This window comes from Phallusia mammillata, chromosome 6 (genome assembly GCF_965637545.1).
Source record: "Phallusia mammillata chromosome 6, kaPhaMamm4.hap1.1, whole genome shotgun sequence".
In the NCBI taxonomy this organism is placed as follows: domain Eukaryota; kingdom Metazoa; phylum Chordata; class Ascidiacea; order Phlebobranchia; family Ascidiidae; genus Phallusia; species Phallusia mammillata.
Window position 1 is genome coordinate 7,562,847 of NC_137257.1, and position 20,004 is coordinate 7,582,850.

The following is a 20,004-nucleotide window of genomic DNA, read 5'->3' on the forward strand; positions in this document are numbered from 1 at the left end:
AACAGCAAGCACAGGTGAATATTGGCCGCTCAGTGATCGTGAATAATCGTTCTGTGCTGGGCACATGCCGCTTAAGAATGGAATCTGATTATAGGATAGAGATTTTAAGTGAGAATGATGAGCCTGAAATTCGAAAACTTATAGCTTTGTATTTGCAAAATGAACCGACTGCCCAAATTTTGAATTTGACAGAGGAAGAAAAAAGCATTTTTGCGGAAACATATATTAAGGTAAGAACCCAGTCCTGTGTTTAAAGGCAAATTTGACATGTTAAAACACGACAATTTGCAAACAAATTTACACTCTTAAGTAAAAAGCCGCAAAAATTCTTAGCAGAGAGTTTGCTTATATCTAGCCTTTGTGATCGCTTTTTAGAAAGTCGTTCCCCAAGGATTTTCATTGGGAGCTTTCGAAAATGAAACAGGAATTTTGTTTGCTTGTGCATTTCACACAGACGGAGAGAAATATGTGAAATCAGAGGATTACAATTTGTCTGAAAACACTCCTGGTCTTGAAAAACTACTGCGGGTATGAAGTGTAACCACTACAGTGACAAAGCATAATGTCATTTTATGATGTTACGTACGTTCCATCGTCATATGCATTACCAGGGCACTTTCACCTTTTTGTAGTTTGACGAATTTATGGAAAGTGGAACAGATGTGTTAGTCAGAAACGAAAAACTTTTGATGATGGAATGCATTATTGCAGACCCAAAATTTGGCAGAAGAGGTCTTGCAAAAGTTTTTTACGAAAGGTGAGTAAACTAAATTAGCAGTATAAACAAAATATTAAATAATCTACTGTATTCGTAAAGCAATCGTTGCTGAAATAATATGGGTAATGTGGTACTGATGTCGCGCATTAATAGTAAACTGTTTGGCGCATGTCGCTCGTATTGACCAATCAAACATTAACATTGAGATCTTCACCTCACAACAAAACAAAACTGAGTTCAGTGACAATTTGCAGATTTCTTTTATTCTTTCCATTAACAAATGATCAAGATTAGGTTTAATGAAAGTGCTAGACTATAGTGTATCTTTAACTAATGATTTTGATGCAAATTTTCTACCATTGCGCTTTGTCGCTTCCTAAAGGTTAACCTCTTTTGTTTCAGAATGGAGGAGTTGGCTAAATCCAAAGGATTCACGTTGTTGATCGCAGTTGTTAACTCAGCTTTTACCAGAACAGTACTGGTGCACAAATACGACTTTGTTGTTTTCAAAGATGTGCTATATGCAGATTACAGAGACCCAGTAAATGGAGAAGCAATTTTTCGCGATATACCGGAACCACATACCAGGACTGCATTAGTCTATAAACGACTGACCTCTTTTAAACTATAAGTGCTGAAATAAAGAATGCTTAAATATATATGAACATTTTGCGATTTCCGATAACTAAGATAGGATTTTTTTTAATTTTGGAAAATCAGAATTACTATGTTTGTTGCTTCTGGTGTTTATTTTAACCATGTCCTGAGAGTGAATCAATACGAAATAATTGTTTTGTTAGGTTTATATTTTTTACACACTCAAGACGTTTGTGCAACTTTCAACCATTGTTTTTCGCATAATTAACGACATGAAAGCAAATGGTTTTGACGACGATACTTTCTGTGTTTGTTGATTTTTCTCCGAGTGAACTTAATCTTTTTGAGTTTATGTTTTTCGTCACTCTGCCTTAGTTTCCCTAGCTAGTTTGAACTATATTTAAGATCAGAAGTATGTTTTGATAAGCCGAATGAAATCGTGAAAAACGTAGGGGTTTCCGAAAATTTGACTTGTTTCAAGACAAGTAATGTTTTCTTGACATGACGGTGGGCCAGGTCTACTAAAGGCGTTACACTGAATCGAACCGGTATCCCAAGAATTTCCATTTGTGCGTAGATATAAGCTACAAAAATATGTTCTCCGGTGGGATTCATATCCGAGCCTGGTATACGACCGTTCATGCATTAGTATGCCGCAATCGCTAATGAAATGAAACACTTTTCAGAATGAAATGCATTATTGTAGACCCAAAATTTATCAGAAGGGGTTTATCAAAAGTAATTATTGAAATGTTTAGTAAATTTGTTTAGCAGTATAAACGATATTAACTAATCTACTTTAATTGTGAGAATACGTTGCTGGAACAATTTGGTATATATGCTGATATCGCGCATTAGTTAATAAACGATCTGTTGGTCGCTCGTATTGACCGATCAAACATTAACTATAGGCCAAGGTCCATTGAGGCCTACACCTCACAACAAAATAAAAATAAGTTCAGTGACAACTTGCGGATACCTTCTACATTTTTCATGAGCGGTTTGGGCCAACTAGGTCAGTGGTCGTCAACTTATGGGTCGCGACCCCAAGTGTAGTCGCCTAAACTTTTTCTGGGATCCGAATTTAATTTATTGCATTTTAAAATTAATTACAGAAAATGAAACTAATATTATGTTCTTTTAGATCGCAACTTTTGCTCTTGTTTTGTAGTACCTACAGCTTGCCACCTCCTGTTGCAATTAAATCGTGGTAGTGGAAAAACAGAAAATGCCTTTATCGCGTAACAATGGGTTTCGACAACGTGTATTATGACTCATCACTATAAGTTTGTATTATATAAGGTGACACCAGAACGAGTGAATAGTTATTTATGCAACGTACCCAACGTACCCAACTATGCCAAATCTTTCTATTCCCGTTTTCAACCACGTGGCTGTGTGAAGCAGGATTTAGTGCAATGAGTGTATTAAAAACGAAACATCGTAATCCATTGGAAGTGGAGCATGACATGCGGTTAAGCTTGTGCAAAGTCAAGCCGTGGCTTCAAAAACTTGTGGACAGTATGCAGGCGCAACCATCTCACTAACAGTGCAAATTAAATGTTGAACAATTTGACAAGTTTGTGTTCCGAAAATTGGGTTTATGTCTTAAAATTAAATGAAACGCCTTAAAAACTTTTATCGTAATACTTTTGTATAGCCATTTTGTCGTAATACTTTTGTATCGCCATATTTGTTTGTAATTATGTACAGTTTGTGTAATTGTTCTTTCGGTTCAGCATTACTAAAACATTTTTCTCAGTGTTGAAAAAAATGGGGTCCCATGTAAATTCTGATTTCATTTTCAATTAAATTGGCGTCGCCTATAAAAAAGGTTGAAGACCACTGAACTAGGTGACAAAAATACCGTGGTGGTTCGGCGTGTTCGTGATGATCAAGAATCATCAAGATGAGCCAGAAGTGCTAGTTTAAGCCTAATTAAGATTAAATTCACAAAAGTGTTTTTTCATCTGTGAACAAAGACTTTGATGCAAATTTTCTAAAATTGCGCCCTGTTGCTGCTAAAAGGTTGAACCGAAAGGTTTTTTGTGTCTTATTTTTAGGAATAGCAAATCGACGAACCAGCGATCCAGTAAGTGCAATCTTTAACCGTGACCGTCATGCAGTTAGAATCGGCTGGTATTTCACTACGTTGCATGATCTTTTAGGCTGTATTCGGTTCTTTGCTGATTCTTCGCTACTGTTTTCTTGCAAGGGTGCTACATTTCGAATTGCTTTGAAAGGTTAGACGATCTACGTATTTATCGCAGCTAGATAATGGGCAGCTTACCAAATGAGATTTTATAGTATTCTTTACTTTATGTGTGTACTCGATGAATACAAACCAAGACATGTCAACAAAAAGTGGAAATGAAAACGCATCTTCCCCAACAGCATGGCAAATGCAAACAGATTTAGATTACAAAATAGAAATTTTGACAGCAAATGATGAGCCACAGGTTCGGAAGGCAACATATGCCCGTGGCTGCCTTTTATCCTGAGGCGCACGTTGCGTTCTGCGCCTTGTAGGTTTTTGCCGTTTGTGGTGGCATTGATACGTTTTGGGAGACGGTACTGTGTGGAACTGTGCTGCGATTGGGATTTAAGAAAATAGTTGCCTTGGAAGTGACCGACAGCTTCTGGGTATCAGCCTAAAAGCCTAACAGGTTATCTATTCAAATAAAAATATTGCAAACGCGACATAAAACGCACAAAGAAGGGGTTAGTTCTAGCTGAATTTTAGGAATTGCAAAGCGACCAATTAGCGATTTAGTCAGCGCAAGCTGCAGTCGTGACCGCTGTGATGTCAGAATCGGCTAGTATCCAACTACGTTCAATGATTAATTTGACAGTTTCCGCTTCTTTGCTTTTTTTTCTTTTGTGTTTATTGCAGCTTGACAATTGACAAATGAAAGCTTCATGGTAGTCTTTACTTTTTGTATGTACTTGATGAATACAAACCAAGACATGTCAACAAAAAGTAGTAGGGCAAACGTACCTTCCACAAAGGAATGGCAAATGCAAATGGATTTAGATTACAAAATAGAAATTTTGACAGCAAACGATGCGCCGCAGGTACGGAAGCTCCTGCATTTGTATTTGGAAAATGAACACACAGCTAAATGCGTCAAGTTGACAGCTGCTGAGAAAGACTGTTTTGTCAATACATATGTTGAGGTAAGCAAAAGCATTCTGTAACAAAGTCAAATGTAAACTGAAAATGGTACCAATACTTAGTTGCAAAACGGTACTTATACACAAATAATTCAATGGTTTTAATTATTTTTGTTTAAAATTTAATCGGAATTATACTTTATGCTAAGGTTGTTTTCAGAAAGTTCTTCCTCAAGGTTTTTCATTGGGAATTTTTGATAAAAAATCAAAAAAAATGTTAGCTGGCTCTTTCAACACAGATAAAGAGAGTTATCTACGTCCAAAGGATTTTGAATTGTCTGGAAACTCACCAGGACTGGATAAATTGTGTCGGGTATAATGGCTTTTGCAATGGTTTGTATTGTGCTTCGCTGAACTGATGACAGAGTTTTTACATGACACGTTCTTTATTCTTGACTTCATAGTACGCTATAGGCCAAACGAAAACGTCATACCGAATCTATCAGGATTTTAAAGCATTTCCTCACGTGATAAGCCATTAACCATAAAAATCTTGTCTGTGCTGGGATGCGAATACAGGCCTCGACTGCAATGGTTCATAACGTATATAAATATGTTCTTATCGCTGGTCTGCATTAACGCATCGGCGCCGATTCCAGTATTGAATGTAGGCATATACTTTGAAGAGCTCTTTTTACTTTTTGTTTATTATTCTGACATACATACTCCATGTTTTAAGACTAAAGACTAGTCTAACCGAGACTAATAGTTTGTTCATTTTTTTGTAGTTTGATGAGTTCGTGGAACAAGGAACAAATCAATTAACGAACAATATTGAAAGGGCTTTGATGTTGGAACTTCTTATTGTTGACCCAAGGTTTAGCAGAAGAGGACTTTCTAAATATGTTTATGGAAGGTTTGATTTTAAGTTCGATATTATAACCTATTTTTTATTGATCAAATGGGACAATATTGAAGTGATCAATTGCCATTTATGAACATACGTGTTATTTGATTAATCTAAGCATTTTACTCAAAGTTTGTAACTTTACGTGCCTAAATCGGTACACAATGACAGAAATTTTGCGCGCCTTTACAGTCGGTGTTCCCCACGTTGGCGTAACGCCTGTGCAAAGTTAGAGGCCAAAGGGACTTCTCTATCACACCTTACAAAAAATGCTTTTATACTTACATAAATCATATAAATAGTATTTAATCTAATTGTAGAAACATATTTAATCAAAAGCATACAATTACCATAAATCTTTAACAATCGTATAATAATTTCACTGCTGACTTGAACGTATCGACATTTACTCATTATTGATATGTGATTCAAATAGTTACATTTTTAAGTCTATTTTCTGCTTTCAAACTAGAATGGAAGAGTTGGCCAAATCCAGCGGATTCACAATGTTGATTGGGGTCGTTAACTCAGCCTATGCCAAATCTGTACTTTGCAAACGAGGATTTGTCGTTTTTAAAGAAGTGACATATGCAGAGTACATAGACCCAACCACCAACGAAGCAATTTTTCGCGATATTCCGAAACCACACTCAGGCGCCGCATTGATTTACAAACGTTTGAGTCCTTCTAAACTGTAGTTGCTTCTGATTTTCTAAAATGTGATTTGCCTGCTAAAAAGTGTAATCCAAAGTTTTGTCTGACTGTTTTGATAAATCCTTTTTTATGCAAGATCATGCCAAATCTGGATTAATTCTACATGAATTTTGATGAAATTTGACCGATTTAAGTTCATTGTGTCAATCGTCCACTAAGATTTCTTGTTTTTTAAAATCTTATATCAGTAGACATACGGTTCATTATAGTCTTCATCCACAAAGCAACGAACTGAGAAATTCTAGTTTTGATTTTTGAGTCATTGTATTGAATTTAATCCTGTACTGCACAAAAACGACAAAAATGTTTACGTTTTTCTATTTTCCATTTTGGTCGAAAATTTAACACTTAGGCCTATAGTTTACTTTCGTAAAATGGGTTTAATGCATTTGACAGAGTTTGTGAATTTTGTTGTTCTTATTTTGTTGTGTTGTACAATTCGTCCCACCTCCAAATAAAAGCTACACATCTGTAAGTAATGTAACTGCTGATTTGTTCTAATAAACGATGTTTGACCTGGAAATTGCTTCATCATTTTTTTGCACTTTGAGACCTTCAAAATGGTGCAGCTCTACATAATAATTGATAGAAGTGTTTCTTCATAATTTTTCTTCTCTGGCGTGAAATTAAAACAAATTTGCTTATTTGTACTTTTATGTGACCATTTTAAAACTTTATTGATTTTTTTAAGATACGCTGCATGGTAAAATACCGAAAAAAATGAACCAGTATCTTGATGTTCCTGTCCCTCTAGTGTAGCCTAGCCTAAACTTTGCCAAGTTAAGCAAACTTACTCCAGTAATCTCATCAAGTTATTAGTCCGTAGGCTATGTCAGTGGTCTTCAACCTGTGGGTCGCGACCCCATGTGGGGTCGCCTAAACTTTTTCTGGGGTCGCTATAAATTTAATTCATTGGCGTTTACACGCTGAATGATTACATTGAAAGTTTGTTTTATTTTTACATGAAAATACTTTCAGCAGTTTCGGCATTACTTGAAACATTTTCCCCCCTTATCGGAAAAAAATGGGGTCGCGTGCAAATGCTGATTTCATTTTCTCGCAAACTGGGGTCGCCTTTGAAAAAGGTTGAAGACCACTGGGCTATGTGATGTTCGGGTTTTGCTCACAGTGAAATAAGTGACGAACAGAAACGAAAAAGCACAGTCCCCGTCTGTTGTGACGTTCAAAGGTATAATGAATAAAGGTTCTTGATTTTTTCACGGCTCATCTAATGAAGTGCACTGTTCTATAAAGCGACGATGTTTTCTCTGACACAAAATTTCTGACCGGAACAGTGGTTGTTTGCTATTCGTTTGTGTTAAGATAAGTTATTTTTATTCGCAATCAAATATTTTACTTGGCAACAGATATTTCCGTCCGAAGCTTTTTGTGATTTTTTTGCAGGCCAAAAGTAAAAAAAAACGTAGACATTTTTATACTAGCTGCTCACGTTAAAAATGTGAATACGCGTGATTCAGATTTTTGACGTAAATTCGTTTCAAAATGTGAATGCAGTGACTGTGCTCATTCGCAACTAGTTGATGGAGATACGAGCATTGATTAATTCTCATACTATAGCCCCCTGAACGGATGTGTTCATTGCAGACGCGAAATCCAGGATGTTGTGGCTTAGGATTTAAGTTAAGTCACGCAATAAATTACAAACTTGGTGCGAGTTATCCATCTGGTCAGCACTGACAAGACGAGCGAAGTTATGTAATGTTTTTTAGTCCCGTTTTGAGGCGTTTTTTGTGTAAATATCCAGTAGCTGCAGACTGAAATCGCGAATTTTCTCTGATTGTTGAAAAGAATTATGTGTCTAGTTTATGAGGCAAGCTATAACATACACACCGAAAAGCAGAAATCATCTGGTTTAGTAGAGGCTGTAAACGTTTCCGTTTACATTTGTCAAACTTGACGTTATGTTAAACCAGTAAAAAATATTTTTTAGGCCCAGATTGCATAAATATAAGATAGATATTAGGTCAGAATGCATCCATCGGTAATTCCCTATGTAGGGTTTTCTGTAATGGCGGTCGGCTTAATAGCCAGGTAAGTTTTTGATAGGAGGAATTTTGTTTAGATCGTGTAACGTAACAGAAATCTTGCAGAAACAATGTAAGTGTATAGCATTATAACAGAAATTGCAATAAATTTACCATTTGTTAGTGACTTTATGTTGGTAATTATAGTCTTTTATAGTTCAACAGATCGCGCATGGTAACATGAACAAAATGAATCATAGAACGACGCAGGGTAATTTGTAGCGGGTCAACAAACAATTTAACGTGTACAATAAATTGCCCAAAGCATGATTTAGACAATTTTGACAAAATGATCATCAAACAGGGCTTACTTAATTTTAACAAAACAGTTTTTCCAATTTTGTGAAAGTTAAGCAGTAAGATACAAAGTTTACCAGATCCAATTAACACTGTTGCTAAAAGGTTTCAACACGATCGACCGAAAAGCAATGAAACAACATATCCACTTAAATGTAGCAAGTCTACCGTCTCATATCAAAATATATATTAACTCCCTGTTTTTTAAAACACTTTTTTGCAGCTTTTTCGTGGCTTATATGCATGGTCATTTGGAATCGGCATCAACCGTTCCTTTTATCAGTGAAATAGGCGTACGTGCTCCTGGGTCTGGATTGTTAGCAATGGTCATGAACTGGTATTGTTTTACTACATTGGTACAGGGCTACATATTTTACAGGTAAAATAGAGTGTTTACATATAGTAGTGTACTGGTTTTGTTTATACTTGTTTTCATGATTTAATTTTTTTTTAAGTTTGTGGATGAAATAAAAATCAAATTAACACAAAGAAAACGATATTTTTTGCGCTTTAAAGGTACGTTGCGTTGGTGCGAGGCCACCTAATTCTAAACACTTGCGCGTTCTGTGCTTGTATTGTGCAATCATTCGGAGGATCTATGGCCGGATGTTTTGGGGTAAGCAGATCAGAACATTTTATTAATCTTCTTCTCTAGATAGTGTTTATAGTGTATCTTGTTCAAGAAAGTCTTGCTTTGTAACTATCACTAAACTCATCCTCAACGCGTCACATCAGACACAAAAGTGTGCGATGAACGGATTTTCCGATTTTTGCGAAAACGTTGGACGAGCAAGGAAATGATGAAATTTGTTCAACCAAGAATAGAGACAATAGATGTTGGCTACATTACCACTTTTTTGTATGCAATATTTTTTTGGCAACTTCGTAAGTTATATACCAATACAACATGAGGGTTTTAGTCGCTCATATTATTTTCATTTTTGGATTTGTAACGGCTCATCCATGGCTTTACCCTGGCGCATTGAAAACTGGTGTACAGATACAAAAATTGTGTTTGTGTTTTAGCTGAGGAATTCATATCTCTTACATCAACTGGGAGCAATGTTTGCATTCGGTGGTGGACTAGTTTATTGTCTATTCACTATCGGAATATTTAACAAATTGCCAGCGAATACGGAGACCCGTAGAAAACAGCTTACCATCATCCGGTGGATTTCAATCGTGTTCCAATGCATCTTTGGTTATATTTGTATCCTTTAACCAGTGGTGATATTCTATTTTAGCTCGTTACTAAATATACTGTTTGGGCTGTTTTTGATGAAGCTACGACGTAAAACCAAACTCGCACTATCTAGACATTGTAGTTTACTATGTAGTAACCTTGGATTTAAACGTTTACATTACATTTTGACAATCGAGATTCTAATGGTTTACAACATTTAGTATTTGTAGATTCTTTAACATCAAATTTTTATCAAACAGTTACGCGAGGTGCCTTTTTTGAAAACGTAAGTATATTAGCGGACTTACTAAATCAGTGGTTCTTAACCTTTTTCCTTGCTGCACCCCTTCAAATCACCAACCAATTTTCGCACCCCTTTCTGTAATTGCTTAAATAACAAAACCATTGTAACTTAACTTTAAAACAAGCATCCCCGTACCCCTTAGGAACAGTTCTCGCAACCCCTTCGGGGTGCGTGCACTCCTGGTTAAGAACCCCTATACTAAAAGCTTTCTTCTAGTTGTTAAAGAAAACCAATTAAAAATATAAATGATTTATAAATGCATCAATAATTTAAATATTGCCGCATGAGTTCTATAGATATCATATAATTTCAGATTTCAACACATCCAGTAACTACAGCTGAATGGATCATGCTGTACGCTTATATGGTTTATATACTGACAATCTCGCATGAGCTTACCAACATTCGAAGCGTTGATCTCAGTGTAATCATTTTCCCAAAACTTGTCAACGGTGCACATAAATCGATTGACTAAACATTCAGGTCTGGATTTTGACATGTTGAGCTACAACATCAAATACCAACTTTCTAAATGCACGAAGGTGGTTGAAAAGGGAAAAACGTTCATTACACTACTTATTTGCTACTAGCAAAACTTTCGATTTAGTATGTTATTGCATTTTAGCATAAAAAATACCGTTTTTTTTAATTAGTTTGTGTGGATGAGACATAAGTAAGTGTCGTTCAGTTAATTTTTCTGTTTTGTTAAAGCGTCACCATCAACCATGAGGAAATATTTTTCTAGAAATTTGTCTTTAAACACTGTCTTCACTTGTTTTTTTGCCTTTACTTGTTTGGAATAAAATTGATTATTTCTTTGCCTCATCCATTTACCAGCTACCGTTGCGATCTGGCGCAAACCGAATCAAGTTAGTTTATTAGGTTTGCAATTTTGCATTCTTTGCAAATTCCAAGTGCAGATTTTGCAATGAAAAACGGTGTACAGGGAAAAATACAGTGCATTTTCAAGTGTGTTGCAGAAGAGCTTCCATCAAAAAAACGTGTTGGCCAAAACTACAGAATAGTTGCCACGAAGGAAATCTCAAAAACAGCGCTTTCATCAAACCTAGAAACGGCAATAGCTACTGAGAAACTTGATGGGACATGTTGTTATGTGAAAGAGTATCAAGGTTTGAACATGTTTCATACTTTACAAAGTCGTAAAAAATTTCTATTTTTAAACTTTGTTTTTTTAGCTGTTTATAGCAGTTAAAAAATAATTGCACTTCATTAAGTGTAATTTTTTGACAAAAGGCTGATCAATTTGTTTTAACCATTAAAAAATATTTTTATATCAAACAATATTTGGCTGTTTGTTAATGTAGATACTTTTTAGTTCAGTAAAATATGTGCTTTTAAATTTTGTTTATGTTAGGGCAAACCAGCTAAATACTAAACGATAAATTATAGTATTATATATACTGTACTATGTTTTATGCAGGTAAATTAGCATTGTGGGCCAGACTAGACAGGAAACCAAACAAAAAAAGTGACAAAAGATTCAAAAAGTTTCAGCAAGAGAAAAGGAATTGGAATGCCAATGGAAAAGAGGTAAAAATCATAAATCAAAGTTTCATTTTACTGCTGTTTGATTAAAGAGTCTTTTTAAATATTTTGCACATCATTTTCTTCGCATTAGTGCATTGTTTGCAATATAAAATTCAAGAGCAAAATTTTATACAATGCAATGCAATATGTAAGTTTAGGGAACAGAACCAAGATTTATTTGGAAATATCCTGATGATATGAAAGAAGTTCCTGCAAGTTGGATGCCAGCCCATAATGTTGACATTGATAAATCAAATGGATACCCTATTCCTGATGAAAATGGCCACATTCCTGGTAAAATTTTATCTGGCAGATAAAAGCTGTTTTCACACTGTTATAGGCGCAATTGTGATAAAACCAACTTGTTTTGTGCGGCATCTAGTTGCATGCCTTTTGCTGCCTTTACTTGTTATGACCTGATTATGACAATAGCACTTGTTGAAACATGGTTATGTTTTACACAAATATACTACTAGCTCTGATTTTTTTGCTCGGCTTGTTTTATTCTTTAAAATGTATGGTTATTTGAGTTACTTAGCTGTAACAGCAACTCCAAATAAGTACCAATCCAAGTGCCAAACAGTGCCTTTCTCATTAAGCCTAAATTGTGTCATTTTCCTTATTAGGTTGGGTCCCTATTTCACATGACAAAAGGCAATACTGCTGGCATCATTCAGTTGTCATTGATTCAAATCAATTGGCATTGGTGTTGCAAAGTATTGATGGGGCTTCAGAATCTGGAGAAAGTTGTAGCAATGGTCTCGAAATTAAAGTGAAACATTTGTCTGAACTGGATGGCATGACACTTGAACTAATTGGAACCAATATTAATGGAAATCCATATGGTATTGACATATTTTTTTGTTTTTATAACTACACACTAAGCAGTAAACAGTGCACCTGCAGATGCTTTTATAAAATTAAAAATGTTTTAATTTACAGTCACACTTTATCCATGTTAAGGTCTTGGATCTAAAACCTGTCCTATGCATTTGCTTTCCGTTCATGGAGACATTAAGGCAGAACATGTACCAATGCCTCTGGAACATGAACACATTTTTGAGTGGTTTCAAAATAAGCACAAAAGAGGCAGTTGCGGAAATGTTGAAGGAATTGTCTGGCATTGCAAAGACAATACCATGTATAAGGTGGGTGTTAAAAACATATTTCGAAAATTTAAAAGTGTTGTAAAAGCTGCAATAGACTGGCAGGTTAAAGTAAATTTCAGAATAGACTAGCTCAGTGGTCTTCAACCTTTTTTAAAAGCGACCCCAATTTTAAAGAAAATTAAATCAGACTTTGCACGCGACCCACTTTCTTTCCTATAGGGATAAAATTGTTTCAAGTAATGCCGAAACTGAAGCTATGTATGCCCGCGTAATTTTTAAGTAGGCTTTAAATATTAGCATCCAGTGCACATTATTACGCTCAAATGTTAGAACCCAAAAGTTTTTTTAATCTAACCATGTTAAAGCTCACCAGTTTGCAGAAATCACTAAATTTATGCAATTTTAGCTGTACCTGCTGTATTATTTTGGACACAATATGTCATTATTATTTTGGACACAATATGGGCTCTATCGCGTAACAATGGGTAGAACAACTCCTGTTTTATATAGATTATTGCATCACAATGATTAGATTGTGACACGAGCTACCAAGCTATGTACTGCAAAACATGAGCAAAGGTTGCGAACTAGAACCAAAACGTTTCATTTTTTGGTTATAATTTTAAACGCCAATAAATTGAATTTATAGCGACCCCAGAAAAAGTTTAGGCACTTGGGGTCGCGACCACCAGGTTGACTAACTGCTGCTTAAAATGAGTTTTGCTGCTTTTCTTAAAGTTTACATATTGTTTTCAGAAGCAATAACAAAACAATTTGACATCCACCTTAGGTGCATCGACATCATTTAGGCCTAATATGGCCTTTACATCAATCTGGGGAAGCTCTGAGTGAAACTGAAATTCCAAACCTATGCACAAGGCATGTTCATTTCAACTCATGTTTGCTACAGAACATAAATTCTGACATCTTACAAGCAAATAGCCAATTTCATATTGTGAAAAACATGCACATGAGACATTTTGAATCATTACGTAGTTTAAAATGGAATATTGCTGAATCGTGATGGTTTGGTGAAATTAGGTGAACCAGTGTTTGTTTTGTTGAATGGAAGAAATTTTTGGTCTTTTAACGAGAACTACAAACATAAAACCAATGCCATTCTATTTCCTTTTATACCTTGCATACATAGAAAAACGACATGTAACTTGCTTTTTTAACATTCCGCTGATTTTTATTTAAAGTGGAGTAATAAAAGGGTGGAAATTGTCTTCTTCAACCACCATAACCCAACTGTATGACTTGAACCGTGATCAGTATAAAACAGCTTAATGCAGCCAATCACAAAAAATTGACATCTGCACTGTACGAGTAGTCGATCACAAACAAAATATAAAATGTACGTGAATTACAACTTGCGAGGGATATTAAGGTTTCTTGTGATTGGATATGGTTGAGAAGTGAGCATAAAAGACGCATCTTTTCTTGTTTTGAAGTTTCTCGGTAATCGCTTTGCTATTGCGGATTTATTGGTGAGATTCCAAGTAACCTTGCCTGCAGAAAAAAGTTAACAATCTGCGGTAAAGCAGGACAAAAGACTACACAAAATTCTTGACTACCCACGTCACTAAGACGATCACGTGATGGCAATGCAACTTCGTTCAAGACCCGTTCGTCGTGACGAAAAATTCGACGGCTTGCTTGCAAATCAGTGTGAACCTAGATAACAAAATCGGAATTATAAAAGGCTGGTCAAAATTCTTTCCCCTTACAGTGTAGTGTGGCCTATTTGCCGAAGATATATTTGATCTTGAATGTTAGTTTTTCAGGTGTGCATTTTGGGAACAAATGCCTATAATCGAGTTGTTCAACTGATGTTTCTATCCAAGGAATAGGGGTAGACGTAAGATTTAGGCGACAGTTGGTTTTATGCAATGTTTCTATTATATCACGGTACGCGTGAACATTGAACCTCTAATTATAAGAGTGTCCCAAGTTTGTAGAATATTAAGTTATTATTGCTGTCCTATTACAAATCCACGTTAGGTACAATACCGTTTCGTTTGGATGACTGATTGTAGGATTTGATGCGTTTATTTCGTTGTTTAAACTTGGTTCGTCCTTTAGCTTCAGGCTTTCTTTGGGCAGATTTACTGGTTCGATTTTCGATTTCCACCTTAAGCGTTTTGCTTTCTGTGGGACAGGGTTCTGTGTTAGTTTTTACAATTTAAAATAGGGGAAAGCGGGGTATAATGGGACACTTAAGCGGAAACCGTCGTAGCTTCGTTAACACTGGTAATATTGAACCCAAACTTACCTGACAGGTAGTTTAATCTATCTCCTACAGAAACCAACCCAAATAGCCAAGCTTTACTTTACAAACAACAAGTTATTTTAAATTTCCCAAGGGTCCATTTTTTCCCATTTTGCCCCATGGGTGGGGTAAAATGAGGTTTTGTCAAACTGCACTAAAACGAAAAAGAACAAAACACACAAAATAGCAACAAATTGTTTTTTTGCATTTATAAACAAAGTATTTGCGAAAAACAACAACAAATCCAACCAATGAACACTTTTTTTCAGTAACAGGCCTAATCACTGACATAAATCGCAAATATAGCGAATACACCTTTCACACTCATCAACTCCAGCACACGAGTAATGTGCCCACCTATGACAGATACAGCAACAAATCCATCCTTCTGTAGAAGTGGAATATAATTCCTCACAAAATAAGCAGGCTGCATCTTCTTCCTGATCAACTTTCACATTGTTTGCAGCTTTTTTATACTTCAAAGACTTCTTGCAGTGTTTTCCTTTTTTAGGTTGTTTTTCTTTGTTTGGTGTTTGTAACTTCAGCTTTGACAGGTAAGGGGAGCTAGTTAAAATACTTGTTGAACCTCTCTTTCTTTTTTTTCTAATAGTTGTTTGTTTGACTTTTGGAATTGGCATCACATCACAAATAGATTGGGCAAATGACAAATCAAGATTTGATGTAGTATCAGTGATACTGGCCGCATTGTCCATGTTTGGCTCAGCATTTAGCACTAGGTTATTTGAAGGCAGATCTTCTAGAGGTGTTGTGACTGAAGGAGTGGTTATCTTAGATGGGATAATATCAGTGGTTGTCGAGGGGGCATAATCTGCCTCATCGAAGACATTTTCATTTACTGGCCAAATACCGGTTGTTTTGAATCCATTAATAGCAGTACGCATAGTTGCTGCTTGCAAAAATGCCTCACTGACCAGCTTTGCTATTTGAAAAGCAGATACTACTCTACCCGGATTGCTTCTTAACCACTGTTTGACCATTTGAGCATAATAAGTGCTCAGTGGCTTCATAAAGCTCACATCAAGAGGCTGCAGCCGATGAGTGCAATGCGGTGGAAAACAAAGCATTATGACTCCATTGTTCTTAGCCAAATCAATAACGTCAATGTTCATCGTATGTGTGGAATGACCATCAAGTAATAACAAAACTTTAGAGTTCAGTGAAGCATGACTAAATATAATAAATTTTTTCATCCATTCAACAAATAGATCTGACTGCATCCATCCTGAGGGGTGGCATGTTGCCCATGCCCCAGACATTGCACCATCCATAAGCTCTGGTTTCATCCGCTTTCTGGGGAATATAAACATGGGTGGCATGTACTTTCCATCTGCGCACATGCATAATTCCAAGGTAATGGTTTGGCCTCTTTCTGCTGATGTTAATGTACCGACTTGGCGTTTACCTTTAATTGAAATTATTTTGGATAGGGACTTTGGTACGCTTGTTACACCTGTTTCATCACAATTATAAATTGAACCAGCCGTTAACTGATTTTCTTCAATAACTTTAACTAACAATGCAAAAAATTTGCCCACAACTACTTTGTTGAAACCAGCAGCACGAGCAGCAGATGTAGCTTCAGGTTTACGAACAGAGAGGCTTTGGTGTCTTTTTAAAAATCCTCGAAGCCAATCTTTGCCGGCTAAGCCAGTGTTTTGATTAAATTTGTTTTCTATGTTGTTTCTTTTAGCAACTTGAAATGCTAGTCCACGAAGTTCTTTTGGAGTAAGACCAAACAGTGATGCTTCCAAAATTTTGACATATTTAACCAATTGCTTTTCTTGTACAACAGAAAAAATTGGTCTGTATCTTCCAAGTTCTGCAAAATTTTAGTATTGGTAACATTTAAAAAACACAGTGACAGTGAAAAGTAACCTAACATTAATCGGTAAATGCAGCTGATATACTGAAAAATCTGGGACAGTATGTCTAGATCTAAATATCATGATCTGTTACAGTCATACCTTTCCTGCATGCTGTATTTAATGTCTGGCTTTTTCGGAACCATGACACCCTTCTTTCAAGTGTACTTTTTGGAATATGGAAACTTTCTGATGCCTCTCTGTAGCTCATATGTTTGTTTGTCACCTCTAATACTGCTGATTGCATGGCTTGCTTGGACCAGTTTTGCCTATTAGTTTTTCTTTTATATATTCTTGCCATGATGGTTGTCTAATAAAAATACGAACTGCAATAGCTTACATTTAAATAAAAAATAATACAATTTCCAAATCCTAAACCAATTCTTTGTTTCTCAACTGTTTAGCAGCTAGCCAGCTATGCTATACCAATAAAAATACTACATTGCTTGCCATTGTATTAGCCGAAAACAATAAATATGGGTTAGTTGTATTGCAATACCACAGTGGGGTAAAATGAAGTGGGGTACTTCATTTTGCCCCCCGCCTGTACTGAACAGAAAAAGCTTTCACAAAAAATATTAGTAACTGGAAAACTTTTTGATTCATTACCAATTATTTTGTCTCAGCACTAACCAGTCCAAAATAAAGAATTTTTATTTCTAAACTGTGTATGTCTTGGGAAAAAAAGGATCAAACTTATGTCACTCATTTTAAGAAACAGGCTATTTTTAATTTTTTTGCTCCAAACTTTTTAAAGAACCGCCTAAATCAAAATCTTTCCTTGACAAGATTGATACTCAAAATGGCCGCCTAAACACAGATTCGGCGCACGGTGGCGTAAGTAGGTCGCCTAAAAACGGTCAACTTCATTTTACCTCACCACCTCATTTTACCCCGCTCTCCCCTACCACAAGTCATTCAGTGTTCCAAGTTAAGGGAAGGTAAAAAGAGACTGCACTGATTGGTAATAGGTTGTTTAACGTATTTTTTTTATATATTAAGTTACTACGGGACTTGATTCGTGCTTCTTTAATATTGTGTTTGTCAAGTTGAGGCTGCCGTGTAATTTCCGCTTACTACTTTGATTCAACGTTTTTAGACGGAATGCCAAAAATGTTAGTTTCACCTGAAATTGCTGATAAGCAGGGCTGAACACAGCCGGTTCTCGAACACCGATAAGCTCATCTAGTTTTTCTTGCGCTTCATGTAAGCTCTTTTGCAACAAGTCTTTATCTTCTTTCTTTTTCTTTCGACGTTTCCTGTTAGTTTTATCTCAAGTTTGGTAAATAGAGCTATTTGTGAACTAAATACTTTGTGATACCGTCGCAGAATACATGTAACTTTTTGGCCAATGTTAAAAAAGCAATAAAGTAAACTGGGTTTGTAATTTGTGATAAGTTGTAGACTATTTGCGACTGTAGCAGCAGTGATGATTTGGTATAAGGCAGCTATAGAAAATTGAAACTGAATTCAAGTGTACCGGTGTCTGTCCTTCTTTGTCGTATTACTTGCTGTTTGTGAAGTACTGGAAGGAATAGATGCTTGAAGCGCTGAAAAGCTTCCCTGTGGCGTGATAGTCGAAGCTAGCGACTGTAGTGTGAGTGGGGGCGACAAGCACGATGCATCAAAGTCTCGCTGAACTACCCCGTTTGTTTTAGCATTGATGGAGTTCAACGACTTATCTTCTTTGTCCCTGTGACTGCTTTCGGAAGACTACAACAAAGAAAATTTATACTAGTTTGATAGAATCTGCTAAAAAGTATCAGCTTCAAGCTTTAGACGTAAGAAAATCGTATGTCAATTTTCAATTCTATTTGGGCCGTTATTAAATATAAGAAAATCGCCTTATGGATTTGTTTCTAAATTTAATTTGCCACTAACAGAAGACAAACACGGAAGAAAATAAGTTTCACCTTTTCTTTAAAACTTTCCTTTTGTGCTCTTTCCCTTAAACGTCGCTTGTTACGTTTGCTTTCAGCTTTCATTGATCGTCTAATGCTTCTTTCAATCTCAATCTCTTTTTGTTTTAATTTGTTAAACGTCAGAATATGATCTGAAAGTATTGGTTTGTAAGATTGCTCGCTTGGTTTGTCTTAAAGAACAAAATACAATATTTGATTAAAAAACGATTTAAAAGGACAGTTTTGTTAATGGCCACAGCATAGCTTAAACTGTTTTACAACTACCGTATCAGATGCTGAGTACATATTTTAACCTAAAACTCGTGTTTTTGAAAAATGGCACATTTATCATTATAATGCAATGCTTTTAAGTATTACCAAATTGTATCACTTGTGAAGATGTTTTGCATTTTAATGAATCGGTCTAGTTACAACAACAACCCAAGCTAACCCGTTTAAAGTTTTTTTTTATTACCTGTTCCGTTCGAGGTTGATCTTTGGGCTATTGGCTGCAATATCAAAGGAATGTTCTGACATAAGAAAGAAAACAAACACGTTAAGCACTCTACAACAAACATGAAAATCGGCCTTTGGTCAATTTGTAAAACCAGATGTTTACATGTAAGTTTATCGGGTAAATCACAGTACGCCAGGCCCATTGAAGGCGCCATACCGAATCAGCCGGTTACCAAGCATTCACCACAATATGGCAAGGCGTAGGCTAGAAAAATCTAGCCTGCGGTGGAATTCGAACCCACGACAGGAGTCTTTCCGGGACTCGCGCTCTACCTACTGAGCTACGCAGGCTCAGCGGAGAATCCGCCGAAAGTCGTCGAATCACAAGCACCGTTGCCTGCCTCGTATGCTGCACATGTCAGCTTCGTAGTAGGGATCGCCAGATTGACCAGTATCAGTTAAGACGAACATAAAATTTATCGGGTAACAAACGTATGACCTTTGAGTAACGTATGACCCACTGTACATACCTTTTCTGGTAGTAATGGTAGAAACGTAAGGCATTCGTTTGGTTGTGCATGTTTTCTTGCGTGTTTATTTTCCATAGTCGACGAGTTTTCCTTTAACTTGTGGTGTGACTCTGACTTCAATTTTCCTTTCTTCTTTCAGTAAAAAAATAAGTTATCGGTACATGTTGAGACGTTTGTCAATGTGGACAAATACAATAGCCCAGTGGTTCTGAACTAGGGTCCATGGCCTCCCAGGGGGGCACGAGCTGTGTTCCGGGGGGCCACGGGTGTAGATTCACCAGAAACACCCACTAAAATCCATTTCCTTTTTAACTTTATTCCCTAATTTAATCTACTATTTCACATACCATCTGTCTATATTGAGGTTTTTACGGATTCTAGTTTGTTCTATTCGACCTGTTTAAAGTCGAAATTAGTACCGAATTC

The 20,004-nt window shown here is 36.2% G+C and overlaps 5 protein-coding genes across 6 annotated transcripts; 3 read left to right on the forward strand and 2 right to left on the reverse strand.

The window, feature by feature from the left end:
* The first annotated feature begins 4,149 nt into the window (after positions 1 to 4,149).
* LOC145233064 (uncharacterized) lies at positions 4,150 to 6,573 on the forward strand. The gene is made up of 4 exons (XM_080097726.1): positions 4,150 to 4,492; positions 4,650 to 4,802; positions 5,218 to 5,345; positions 5,809 to 6,573. The coding sequence occupies exons 1-4, from the start codon at positions 4,235 to 4,237 to the stop codon at positions 6,032 to 6,034; spliced, it is 765 nt and encodes a 254-aa protein (XP_079953852.1). The 5' UTR covers positions 4,150 to 4,234; the 3' UTR covers positions 6,035 to 6,573.
* Positions 6,574 to 8,006: 1,433 nt separating this feature from the next.
* LOC145233097 (transmembrane protein 150C-like) lies at positions 8,007 to 10,716 on the forward strand. Its single transcript, XM_080097762.1, has 6 exons — positions 8,007 to 8,102; positions 8,616 to 8,771; positions 8,909 to 9,008; positions 9,419 to 9,602; positions 9,836 to 9,861; positions 10,193 to 10,716. Exons 1-6 carry the CDS (start codon positions 8,041 to 8,043, stop codon positions 10,352 to 10,354), a joined length of 690 nt encoding a protein of 229 aa, XP_079953888.1. The 5' UTR covers positions 8,007 to 8,040; the 3' UTR covers positions 10,355 to 10,716.
* LOC145233094 (RNA ligase 1-like) lies at positions 10,596 to 13,792 on the forward strand. The gene is made up of 6 exons (XM_080097758.1): positions 10,596 to 11,009; positions 11,321 to 11,430; positions 11,586 to 11,721; positions 12,054 to 12,272; positions 12,391 to 12,575; positions 13,327 to 13,792. The coding sequence occupies exons 1-6, from the start codon at positions 10,808 to 10,810 to the stop codon at positions 13,558 to 13,560; spliced, it is 1,086 nt and encodes a 361-aa protein (XP_079953884.1). The 5' UTR covers positions 10,596 to 10,807; the 3' UTR covers positions 13,561 to 13,792.
* A 49-nt stretch (positions 13,793 to 13,841) lies between these two features.
* LOC145233096 (uncharacterized) lies at positions 13,842 to 19,172 on the reverse strand. 2 transcript variants are annotated; one of them, XM_080097761.1, is made up of 7 exons: positions 19,068 to 19,172; positions 18,605 to 18,744; positions 18,172 to 18,404; positions 17,818 to 17,950; positions 14,550 to 14,687; positions 14,118 to 14,213; positions 13,842 to 14,048 (listed from the first exon to the last, which is right to left on the reverse strand). In XM_080097761.1, the coding sequence occupies exons 1-7, from the start codon at positions 19,168 to 19,170 to the stop codon at positions 14,010 to 14,012; spliced, it is 882 nt and encodes a 293-aa protein (XP_079953887.1). In that variant the 5' UTR covers positions 19,171 to 19,172; the 3' UTR covers positions 13,842 to 14,009. The 2 variants fall into 2 exon arrangements, with proteins under 2 accessions (XP_079953887.1, XP_079953886.1); XM_080097760.1 differs by having other exon boundaries at positions 13,842 to 14,213.
* Positions 14,993 to 17,100, reverse strand: LOC145233095 (uncharacterized). The gene has a single exon (XM_080097759.1). It carries the CDS (start codon positions 16,164 to 16,166, stop codon positions 15,090 to 15,092), a length of 1,077 nt encoding a protein of 358 aa, XP_079953885.1. The 5' UTR covers positions 16,167 to 17,100; the 3' UTR covers positions 14,993 to 15,089.
* Positions 19,173 to 20,004: the final 832 nt, after the last annotated feature.

Bases quoted from the DNA above. Each gene is read 5' to 3' on its own strand.
- LOC145233096 (XM_080097760.1), bottom strand. From the start codon at position 19,170: ATGTTTGTTGTAGAGTGCTTAACGTGTTTGTTTTCTTTCTTATGTCAG. The intron at 18,745-19,067 runs GTAATAAAAAAA...CAATACTTTCAG, and splicing joins ATCAACCTCGAACGGAACAG to ATCATATTCTGACGTTTAAC. The intron at 14,688-17,817 runs GTGAAACTAACA...CCTGTCCCACAG, and splicing joins CTGCTTATCAGCAATTTCAG to AAAGCAAAACGCTTAAGGTG.
- LOC145233064 (XM_080097726.1), top strand. From the start codon at position 4,235: ATGGTAGTCTTTACTTTTTGTATGTACTTGATGAATACAAACCAAGAC. The intron at 4,803-5,217 runs GTATAATGGCTT...ATTTTTTTGTAG, and splicing joins GACTGGATAAATTGTGTCGG to TTTGATGAGTTCGTGGAACA. The intron at 5,346-5,808 runs GTTTGATTTTAA...CTTTCAAACTAG, and splicing joins TCTAAATATGTTTATGGAAG to AATGGAAGAGTTGGCCAAAT.
- LOC145233097 (XM_080097762.1), top strand. From the start codon at position 8,041: ATGCATCCATCGGTAATTCCCTATGTAGGGTTTTCTGTAATGGCGGTC. The intron at 8,103-8,615 runs GTAAGTTTTTGA...ACTTTTTTGCAG, and splicing joins GCGGTCGGCTTAATAGCCAG to CTTTTTCGTGGCTTATATGC. The intron at 9,009-9,418 runs GTAAGCAGATCA...TTTGTGTTTTAG, and splicing joins CTATGGCCGGATGTTTTGGG to CTGAGGAATTCATATCTCTT.
- LOC145233094 (XM_080097758.1), top strand. From the start codon at position 10,808: ATGAAAAACGGTGTACAGGGAAAAATACAGTGCATTTTCAAGTGTGTT. The intron at 11,431-11,585 runs GTAAAAATCATA...ATGTAAGTTTAG, and splicing joins GGAATGCCAATGGAAAAGAG to GGAACAGAACCAAGATTTAT. The intron at 12,576-13,326 runs GTGGGTGTTAAA...CATCCACCTTAG, and splicing joins AAGACAATACCATGTATAAG to GTGCATCGACATCATTTAGG.
- LOC145233095 (XM_080097759.1), bottom strand. From the start codon at position 16,166: ATGTGCGCAGATGGAAAGTACATGCCACCCATGTTTATATTCCCCAGA.